The sequence below is a fragment of the Tenebrio molitor genome, chromosome 1, assembly GCF_963966145.1.
Source record: "Tenebrio molitor chromosome 1, icTenMoli1.1, whole genome shotgun sequence".
Taxonomy (NCBI): Eukaryota; Metazoa; Arthropoda; class Insecta; order Coleoptera; family Tenebrionidae; genus Tenebrio; species Tenebrio molitor.
Genome location: NC_091046.1, coordinates 11,383,728 through 11,395,450, shown reverse-complemented (window position 1 = coordinate 11,395,450; position 11,723 = coordinate 11,383,728). Strand labels below are relative to the sequence as shown.

At 37.4% G+C, this 11,723-nt stretch overlaps 1 protein-coding gene and 1 pseudogene across 1 annotated transcript in view; both read left to right on the top strand.

Moving 5' to 3' along the window:
* Positions 1-686: 686 nt before the first annotated feature.
* sca (scabrous) overlaps positions 687-11,723 on the top strand; it is a 30,905-nt gene continuing 19,868 nt past the window's right edge. The window contains exons 1-2 of the mRNA XM_069047506.1: positions 687-949; positions 6,158-6,518. Of these exons, the coding sequence (XP_068903607.1) occupies positions 726-949; positions 6,158-6,518 (585 nt within the window). The 5' untranslated portion in view covers positions 687-725. The remainder of the gene's footprint in view (positions 950-6,157; positions 6,519-11,723) is intronic.
* LOC138130835 (ethanolamine-phosphate cytidylyltransferase pseudogene) lies at positions 10,368-11,669 on the top strand (annotated as a pseudogene).

Here is an 11,723-nt window from a genome sequence, read left to right as displayed (position 1 = left end):
ATTCATTTTATTCTCTCCTGTTAAAAAACATTGTGGAAAGAAATGTTTGTATTTATATATTATTTTGAAGAATCGAAGACAAATCGGAGTTTCGTGGTGGCGTAACAAAGAAAATGTATGGAAAAATAAAAATATTTCTTAAAATTTACTGCTTTCCTATCGCGTTCTGAGAACGTGGGTTGTACGTATAAAAAACGTATATTTTTTATTCCAATGCTGTTTATGATATTTAATTTCACTTCCCGTACTTCAACATAATTAAATCCCATTTACTCATTATTTTGTTATAATTTGTTTTTTGTTGAGACATGATGAGACTTCACTTTGTTCCACGTGCTAATAGTCTTTTTATATTATTACCATTATTATTATTAATAATATAATAAATAAGACAAGCAGCTGTTTCGGGATGTCTATTTTCGAAAATTGTTCGAGCCACCTCTCGTCACAGGCGATCTTTTCTAATGGTCGACTGCATTGCACCATCTGCCAAGCAGGTGAAAAGTGGCTCCGATATCGAGCTCCTGCGGCCACCCTCCGGACTCCACAGGTAGGTAACAAAACTAAAAAAATCCATGTATCAAAAGCATACTTACACTGAAAACGAGCAACAATCGAGTAACACCTGGCGTGTAGAGCGCTTGCGCCCTCCTTCGCCTGCTTGTATAAAACCGTTTTGGCATCCTTCGAGCTTCAGTTCGCATTCTGCCCAGAAGGATACGAAGATGCGGTCGTGGGTGAAAGTAGCGTTTGTGGTGGTCGGCGTGTGCTCGGCGGCATGTGGTGAACCTAGTGCCCTGGAAGAGCAGTTGCGCGTGCTCGGCAAACAAGTGACTACGCTCCTGGACAGACGGAGAGAGGATCTGGCAAGCATCGAGGACAATATGCGGAGGAAGATCCTCTCCGGTCCGGAGCTGGGCGACGTCCGCGAGGAGATGCGAAAGCTCAGGTACGAATCGCAGCTTTCGCCCGGATTGACCCCGGACAAATCGAAATCAAAACTTTGCGAGTTGTCGAAAAATTGTCAGATGGTTGAGCGCCTCCGCCAATTTAGCTGAAGGGGACTTGGGAAATTCAATTTGGAAAAGTTTCGCAGTGTTTTACGGCGCCGTAGAGTTCTTCGGTCCCTAAACAACGCGAGTTTACTGAATTCGTCGGACGTGACAGTAATTTCCACTTTTATCATGCCAGTTGCGTGTTCGATACCTATTACTAGGTTTTAATAAAATAAAATTAATCTCGTAATTTAGATCTAAATGGCGCCGATTGTCGGGATGCGTGTGAAGAATGTTATTTCGGTAAACGCAAATAGATTCCTTAATAGAGTATCTCCATTAGAGACACCCATTATCCTTACCTTTGGAATTTGGTCTTGCGCCCACTCGCTACAAGCCCACAGAGCGTAATTACGAATTAATTACCAGAATTGAAGGATGAAAAGTCTCCACGACTTTATCATTCTAACGAGATGTGTCAAGAAAACAAGCTTTTCTCATATAATGAGAGTCGTAAAAGCTCTTCATTTTAAATGAAACAAGATTTAGCACAAGTGCGAAACAAACTAAAATAACATTATTCTAACATTCAAATAGGTCTCTTCACAATCTTATGAACACATTGTTTCAATTTTAAATTATTCTCAAAGCAGGATCATCCTAAAATTTTTAAGTTTGTGTTTAACATGTAAAAACACGTTATTTGTTAACACACTGAAGTCGAACAATATAGAGCTTGTAAACTCAGTAAATAAGCAAATTTATGCATAGAATTCGGAGTTACCAATATTATGACAAATGTTCCTGGTGTAAACTTCAGATGTTACAACTTTATGGTGGATTTTAGGGATCATGTTTGCTTTCCATCGGATAGGTGAGAAATAAAAAATTTAACCGATATATCGTCAAACCCAATAAAGGCAAGTTCACACCAAGACAGGGAATGGTCTAGTATCGAACGGTTTCAGTTTTGACAGTACGGCATGTTCTACATCATTCGCAAGAGTTATTGCCTCTTTAAGACTGATATAGCACTGTAATACAGGGTGAGCAACAATAACTGTTTCAGTTGGCAATAAAAAATTTTACATGAAATTTTCAAAACTGTGAATTGTACCTATTTCGGTATACTGGTATACATTTCATATTTAAACGTCTTGGTTTTTGTATTCTTTTATTAATAAAATGCTTTTCTCGTTGTAACATGACATAAAAGTCACCAAAAATCACCAGAATTTATTGCCAACTCAATCAGTAATTGTTGTTCACACGGTATATTGCATATTTAATTAATTTAATTTAGAAAATTGGGAAGGTTAATAATAATGCATATGTAATGAAGTATAACAACTAAAAAATACAATTTTTCAAATTTTATTTGTTTCTTTAACGTCATTTTAAAGTTTTAAAAAAATCCAGTATTACTATTTTAATATGTATGTTTTGTTGTTTCATGATTCATCTCAGAGAAATAATCTGAATTTTTAAAATTTGATGAGATGTAAATTTATGCAAAATTATATAAATAGTAATAATAACCAGTTTTATTGAGACCAAGTCTTACTATATAAAACATAAGAGGACTTATAACCACTATTTTACAGCAAAAAAGAAGTGTCAATTGCCAAACAAAAGTAAACATGCGAGGAAAAAAGAAAAAGAACAAAACAAAAACAAAATATATAAAATAAATATACAGGGTGTCTTAAAATTATCGTATTACGAGCTCGGGGCTTAGTAGGGGACATCCTGTTGACCAAGTAAAAATGTTTTTAAAAAAAATTGCTCACTTTGAAAAAAATATCAATTGTTCAAAAGTACCTGATTAATATTCTAGCTATGTTGTACTTCCCTTTTGAACCAAAATTGGAAAAATACAACTTTAATTTTTTCGAGATAAAGCTGTTTTTTCAAGAAATGTCTTTTCATTTATATTTTAATATTTTACATAATCATCCTCACCATATTTCAAAATGAACCATTTGAAGAAAACATGATGAAAAGTTTGAACCTTTAGACCCATATATCTTTTTAAAGACCCCCTTATATTTTTTATTTTATTTTTTCGAGATTGCTGAGATTTTTCCCTACAAGATCCCCGACTTGGAATACGTTAATTTTGCGACGCCCTGTATAAATAATAATATAAAATAATGATTGCGCAAATTCTTATCGTAAATTATTTCAAATTTTTTGTAAACACCGTTCACGTTATTTTGATATAATGGGAGGCCATGATTTATTTTTTTAACGTTGGATGCACTGTTTGATTTCCGTCACTAAAGTGCCTGACATGAGGACCTATCAAAATGAACAAAACATGTTGCTGAATTTCCCGCGATGTCTTGAGGATTCTTCTATTGCAAACTAGTAAAACTGACAACAATGCACCAGACATTGACGCTATTTATAACCTCTAACTTAGAAAAACATAACGTAATTCAACAGGCAGCTTTACTACCAAATTAAATGCAAAATTTCCATGGCCTCCCATTATGCCAAAACAACGTGAATGCAGTTTAGTTATGTTATAACTATTGGGTGATTCAAAATGATTGTGGATAAGTATGGCAACTATGTACGAAAATTAATGTGGCAACTGTGTGGGTAGGAGAGAGTTGACATTTCTTTGACAGTTCATAGTCGCGCAATTTTGAAAATTGTCAAATCAATGTGTAATAGTATCAAAAAAATCAAATGCATGCTTATGAGATGTCATACAAATGTCAACTCTACCCCATCCACACAGTTGCCACATAAATTTTCGTACATAGTTGCCATCCTTATCCACAATCATTTTGAATCAACCAATATTTACAAAAATTAGAATATTTAATTGTTAAAACATTTTTTTCACGTCTACTTAATATATGCTTAATATATTACAGTTGCTTAACTGTAATCTTGGAATGACAAAATTTCGTCATCAAAATCTAAAGTATTAACAAAGATATTTTTTATCTTTAAAAAAGCCTTCTAATATGGATTTATTCTTAATCGATTTATATATTTTTTTAAAGTCAAAGCAACGTCAGATTCCTTTTAAAAAATATATAAATATGTATTAAATTATTTCGAAGCATAGCTATGCAAGAGATTCTTTTTTAACATTTAAAACTCTCGAAAACATTTTCATCGTTCATTTTCTCCATTAAATACTGGTGCACACAAAAATGTTATTCCACAAGGAAATCCTGTAGTATCTGCGCTGGTAATTTTTTGTACAAAAGGTGGGTCAGGTGAAGCTGAATAAAAACTTTCCAGAGTTTTTGCAAAATTACAATTTTTCCCCGAAATAAAACCTCAAACTGATTGATGATGCCATTTTCTCTTTACATCTCCTTTCTTCATTCAGATACTTTGAAACATATCCAAACGTTTTACTCCCCTGTCGCTTCAACCAATACTTTATTTAAATTTTTCTTTTTTCCGCTGTCATTTTTCACCGACCGCATTATCTGACGTTCGATTTGTCTTGCTTTAATGCGTCTTAATAAACCCAGGATGAATTCCATCACCGAATAACAGAGATTTCATTTGTTCGGCATCAGAAACCGACCCTTAAATAAAATCTCATCCCCTTCGGATAGACCTTATCTTATTTCATATTCCGAGAGATCGGGGAAAAACTCGATGGAAATGTTCCACTCGACCTCAAACAGAGCGCACGGATCCGGCGTTGCGACTTAACACAACTTCTGGTACTTGTCGTTGGCGAGGGTAAAAGAAAATTGTGTTTACTTTTCATTAAATGTTTTCGTAGGTCATAAATAAGGCCAGAATCTGGGAAAAATACAAACGCTGCCATGGCGAGATTAGAAGCAGGACCGACACTCGTATTGTCACCTGTTTTTTAATAAAAGGGATTTCTCTTCAAACTCAATTAGGACGGAAAACAGAGGGCCGCCTGTTTATGACGATTAAGTCGTTTCGAGCGTTTTAAGCGGAACGTCACAAAGCTTTATTGTGGCGTGTATCGGAGCGGCTCCAGTTTTCGTTATGAACTGGCAAGATCAATAGGAAGCTCTAAGCTTTATAATATATTTAGTTTATGAAACTGCTGAGGCCGTACAAGCTCCAAAAAACATAACAAGAGACGGGGCATTTCATCCGGAAAATGGTCTTGTAATAACATTTACTCCGTATCGCACCCGGAAAGCTAAAACTCCCGCAACCCGACTGGTACACATTCGCATTCTTCATCACTTCGGTTTCCTCATTCTAATCTTTTAAAGCTTTCAACAATCGGGGCCGACTCGACGTGTTTGCCTACGAAATTATTTCCCGTGTTGTGAGCTTACGAATCAATTATCGCAAGATTAAGCCAATTCTGGCTGAGATTTTAAAGCGGATCAGGCTGTAATAAGGAGCGACCCTAAAACTTTGCCTACATTTGCTCGTTACACAGCGCAAAACTTCCCGTGCTTACCCCTAAATAGTTTAGTGGGGGTGACGCAGCTGATTTAATGTTAATTAGGCTCCGGATTGTGTATTTATTACCACTTGGCCCGTCCATCTTCTTCTTTCTTCGCCCCTAGATCGATAGTAGAACAATGAAATGAAATCTGACCAAGGTGAAAATACCTTTATTGTAAAACAATTTGAGGCAACAACAAAGTGAAGGATCCACTTGGGGTTGCGTTTGGCTTCTCGTTCATCTTTTGCTGCGCCCTTAGTTGTAACTGCTCCTAAGAGCGTGTCAGCCATCGTCGACCTTCTACCATGGCTAAGAATTAAGGCTTAAATTTGGACGACTTCCTGAAGCGATTGATGTAGGGCTTCCAGATGAGATAAATTCCGTTGAAAACCCCCAACAAACTCAACAGTTTAATTGTGGGCCCGCTCAGATTCTTCATAAACAACATTGTCGAAAGTGTTCATCAGTTCAAAACAAACATAAATAATGCGGCGCACAACAGAACTAATTAGAATTTTGTATTCGCGCTTTGTTTAAAATTGCAAACGCTCACAGCTTTGAAGCTAATAATATAATTTATTTTGACATTGATGCGTTTGTAGTCCTGTCATTGGTGCACACTGGATAATATCCTTAATCGGGTTTGGAATTGGGGGCGATTCCAGAACAGAGCGATCCCGGATGAAAAAATGTGGAGGCGTGTCGAGTGGGTTCTGTTTGTATGGTGACCGCTTTCCTTTTTCAGGCTCGAAATGGAGCAAATACAGTCTGGGAGCTTTCACCGTCAAGAGCCGCACACCAGGCAGGAAAAAAACGATCACTTGACAGTGAAATGGCTGTCCAACGCCGTGGCGGAATTAAAAACCGAGCTTTCCGAAGTTCAGAACACGCTCAACTCCACCGTAATCCTGCAGAATCACGAGCAAGTCGACACCGAACTCAGTTTATTAAAAAGCGACGTCTCCAATCTCAACAAGGAACTGGAGCTGGCGCGGAAGAAGAATGCCAAGTATGAGGCGGACCTGCTCTCGATCCGAGAAGAATTGGCGTCGCTGAAGGACCACTCGAGGGCTGCGGCCGTCATGTGCGGGAAAACCAAAAATCAGGTGAGTTCTAGTTTGGATTAGTAGGAATGGCGCTTGTGTTGGGGTGGCGACCACCGGCGAGGGTCACACGCTGCAAGTTTATTAATTAGTCAGTGAAGACGTATGACGGTCGAGTATCCTGCAGCGACCCCTCTTCAACTTTAATAATCGATAAATTAATTATAATAACAGACGACGATTAATTAGGAATTTATTATTTAACGTCGCTGCACGTCGACTGTAACTTCGTCCGAGGGATTCAGGCTGCAGCTTGTCCTGGAATTTATGTTATAATACTAAACCGCTTAGTCCTTCGAGTTAGTGCTTCTAATTAAATGGAGTTAAGGTGATATTTTTAATTGCGGCAATAATGATTATTTTTATGAAGCCGTTAAGAAAGCAGCTTTTCATTAAATTAAGGAAAGAAGAAACTAGGCGATTTTTTCTGTTTTACGTTATAAATTAAATTATATAATAACATATTATATACAGGGTATTTCACGAATGATAATGAGCCCCTTGGAATTGAAAATGCAACCCACAATACATTTCCAAAGTTAATTTTGCTATTTTAAGTATCGTTTTTTTTTTAATCAGATAATTATGAATCCATAATGGGTTTGCTTCTAATAATTTTATTTGTGACATTTACGAAGAAGTTAAAATACTATAATTAAAATGTACTATTCCGGACACGGAATCTTGGCCAACATTTTTTTGACATTTCTAAAAAAAAATGATGTAAACCAATCATTAGTGTCATTAATAAGCAGTCTTAGGACAGAATGGTCCCGGACAAGTCGACCAGTACAACTCTACGTAATACCCCGCTCACATATAAACACAAGGGATTATGCAAAGTTGTACTGGTCGACTGACCGGTACTATTCTGTTCTAACACTATTAATAACTGACAATTATTAAAAATCACTTAGAAGTTTTTATTGTGACATCAAAAAAGCAGGGAAATAGCATTATCGAGTCAAAAGTTGGGTTATATTCAATAAAGGCCAGTTCACACATATTTGTCAGTTAAATGTCAGTTGTGACCAAGATTCCGTGTCCTATTGCGAATGACGTTTATGTCAAAATTTACGAAACTGCACAGCTAACTATGTTTTATGTTTTTTAAATAGAAAAACAAATATCCACGTTTGCAAATGTATTGTGGGTTGCATTTTCAATTCCGTCGGTCTCATTATCACTTGTGAAATACCCTGTATGGGTTGTAATTGCTGAAAAGATTTTTGAAACAATGTTTGTTCACATTTTAAGTGGCATAGCTCCAGGGTAGAAAAGTCCAAAAAAAAAATTAATTTAGCAGTGCCGCTACAGCAGCAAAACAAAATAAAATTAGGCTTATTGTTTTCATTTTTAACTATCCACTGGGTGCGAATTTGAATGAAAACAGTAAAGGTGAGGCATATTTCATAATGTCCAGATTCTTCTCATTCTATTCTTTTGTTTGTTTTACCTTAATAAAAAGTTCTATTCTTAGTTAAAATAACTTTCGAGTCGAGAACGTTTCCCCTCAAGTTTGTCGCGGAGTTCTCCGACTTCCTTTTAGGAAATTAATCAGTGTGTATAAACCAAAGCAAAAGTTTCATTTGAATAACTTATCTAGTTCGAATGGTGTTTATTCAATCCCAATTTTTCAAAAAGTGTTGACCTAACGAAACGAGTTTAATTTCAGCGCAATTTTTTTCTTTTTTTGCTTCTAAATTTCGTATTGCTGTTAATGCAAATTTTCCGTTCCTCGTGCTTTTTACATTCACAGTTGAATTTGTCCGTTTGAAACTTCACGCATAAAAATTAAAGGCGCAGTGAATGATGCACAAATCAGTGTATGTTTCAGTGCACCTGTAAAAAATATTTTTAACAATGACACGAATGATCCGGGTGATAAAATAAAATGTAACAATAGCATGGCGATGCAATTGAAAGATTATAAAAATTATTTTTGCGTGGAAATGTGGCACAAAAAGGGCACAGCCATTCGTTGACAAAACAAAACAAATTTATTCAACGGATCACATTCGTGATCAGAGATTTATTTTTGTACTGTTTGATTTCGCTTCGGCATTCAAACAACAACAAATGCTCCGGGATAATTGTTTTTTAATGGTTAAAAAATTTAGAGGGGACAAGAGAAAAATGTTTGTGTGCGTTGTGAAAAATCTTGATGAATTGGGTCGTAAATTTAAAGATTGCCATTAAAAGCGGGACTATAATAATAATTAAAACACATTTCAGTACAAAAAGGATAGCTTCGTTTATTTAATCCAGAATTATAAGTTTGAGGATTAAAAGTTGGAAACGTCTGTAGCGGCGTCCGCTTAATAATCTTGATCAGAAATTTCGTGATAGATCGCAAACTTGTGATTCTTATTAGGTCAATTCGGGAGAATGGCGTCGTTAAATCGTGGAATGGGGCGTAAGATGATAACGAGGATTTAATAAAGGTGGTTTATTGAAAAGTGTAGCTCTTAAAAAATTTAAACCGATATTAGGGCATAGTTGTTTGTGTGCGGAATGAAAATTGCGTGCCGAAGGGGCGTTCGCTCAAATTGAACCCGGTAAATTATAGGGCCGGAAGGAGGAAGGAAAAAATTTGTTCCGCAAATTGAATTGGAAAATAATAATAAAACGGATACTTGTTGGATTGTGCAATGGACGAAAAACGGCAAAAGGCGACTGCGAAATGTATGCGTTATGTATGTACGAGTATGTACAAGTACAAAAGAATAATTGTTGTCGGATGTTTGAGCCATGTTATTATCCCAATTAACCGACTGCATAAAAAACTCCAATTAATTTTTTAATGAAATCTGATATGGACAAAGGAATGGGGTGTGCTTCGGAGGCCTATAATAACGGCCGCATTAATAAGCAGAGTTTCCTTTGTTGACTTAAAATTATGTCGAACAATTTCGGAATTGAAGCAATTAAGTGGACGGTTTCGGGATCGGGCGACAAGAAAACCGATTCCGGTTTTTGTTTGAATGGGGTTGGATTTTTGCAATAACTCCGGTTAATGGAATTCTTATGTTCGAGATTTACTGCGATTTCATAACGCCCAGAAGTAACGCCGTAAAAGAACATTGTGCTAAAATGGCCATCCTTCTGATCATAACAGTAAAAGCTCCCAATATGTTTTCAAAGCTTCTTCGCATATCGGATCCTATTTTAAATACGCACTAACAAAAGGAATGAGACATTTATATATCCTATACATTTGTATATCATAAATAACACAAAGTTCATAAAAAAGATTAAAAACTATTATCAAAATTAATCGCTTTTAAAGTGATTTTTGAACAATTGTAACACCTCTTTTACAAAGTGGGCGTTGAAGACAACACCACTCGCCAGTCTTCAGAGTAAAAATACAAACAACAAACAACGCAAAAAGTGAGGTTAGATCCCTAATCCGCGGTGCCCGGTGCGTTATAGAAACAAGCGATTTCCTCAAAAGGGAAACTCCACTCCAGCTTTTCCCTATGGATCTAGGGTTAACGATTGTAATTTTAGTTTCATTATATGTATTTAGCTGTATTATGCAAATTATAAAATATGTACATACGAGTATATTGGAAAATGTATCCAGTTTCTCTTATTAGTGCATTTTATCGACGCAGCAACATTATTATTCTATCATAATTATTATTATTTTAATACGATATTTTAGAAAACGAGGGTGCCTACAGCTGGTGGTGTTTTGTGCTATTAAAAGTTTAATGGTATAAATCAATAATAATTAATTAGTCAAATATCTGTAGTATTTTACTTTTTGCTCTAAATTCTGTATTTGTTCGATTTTCGTCGTTTTCTACATGGCCGTGAATCTGTTTACTTTTTGCAAATAATCTGCTACGTGGCAACGCGCAATAAAAGTCGATCGTTATTTACACGAAACGTCAAAAATGCTCGAGAAGCCCAAAATCCAAAATGGCGGCAAGCCCCGCGTTAGGGTCTGGTGCGACGGCTGCTACGACCTGGTGCACTTCGGCCACGCCAACTCCTTGCGCCAAGCCAAAGCCCTGGGAGATCACCTCGTAGTGGGCGTCCACACCGACGAGGAAATCTCGCGACACAAGGGTCCCCCCGTCTTCACCTTCGAGGAGCGCTGCAAGATGATAGCCGCCATCAAGTGGGTCGACGAGGTGGTGGAGGGCTCCCCGTACGTCACCACTTTAGACACTTTGGATCGATATGGGTGCGATTTTTGCTGTCACGGCGATGACATCACCTTGACAGACGGAGGCGCCGACACTTACCACGAAATTAAAGCCGCCGGGAGATACAAGGAGGTGCAGAGGACTGCGGGAATATCGACCACGGGCCTAGTCGACAGGATCTTGACGATGGCGCAAAAAAGGAATCGAGAGGTGAGGTCCCCCTGGACCGGCTCCGACAAGTTCCTCCTCACCGCCGGAAAAATCGCGCAATTCTCGAAGGGAAACCCTCCGAAAGACGGGGATGTGGTGGTGTACGCGGTCGGGGCGTTCGACCTCTTCCACGTGGGCCACCTCCAGTTCCTGGAGAAGGCGCGCGAGCTGGGGGATTACCTGATCGTGGGGCTGTACTCCGATCACGTAATCAATCGATACAAGGGGAGCAATTACCCCATCATGACGCTCCACGAGCGGTTGTTGAGCTTATTGGGGTGTAAATACGTCTCGGAGGTGGTGATCGACGCACCCTTCGCCGTAACCAAAGACCTGATGGATAGTTTTAAAATAGAAATCGTCGTGGGGGGATACTGTCAAGTGGAAGACGAGAATGTTCTGGGTGACCCGCATAAATATCCCAAAGAAATAAATAAATTCGTCACGGTCAATTCTGAAAGTGACGTAACGACAGAAAAAATTATCGACCGAATCATTAAAAACAAATTAGAATACATGGAAAGAAACGAAAAGAAGGAAAAGAAAGAAGTCGACTTGATTAACGAGATGGAGAAGAAACAGGACGAGGAGCAGACAAGCTGAGCAATTTTATTATACAAATCATATTCTAGTTTACAGAATTTAAAAGGAATTTATTTTAAGAGGGTGCGACACCCTTTTTATTTATATCACATCGCTTCTTTTTTAGCGACGGCTATACCGATTTAAGACATTTTTTAACTCGTGCTGTTGAACTTTATATGAAATAAAATGATTTTTTAAATATTTTGAATGAGTGCTGCGGTCCAATCGATTTCACAAAATGTGAAAGTTGGTT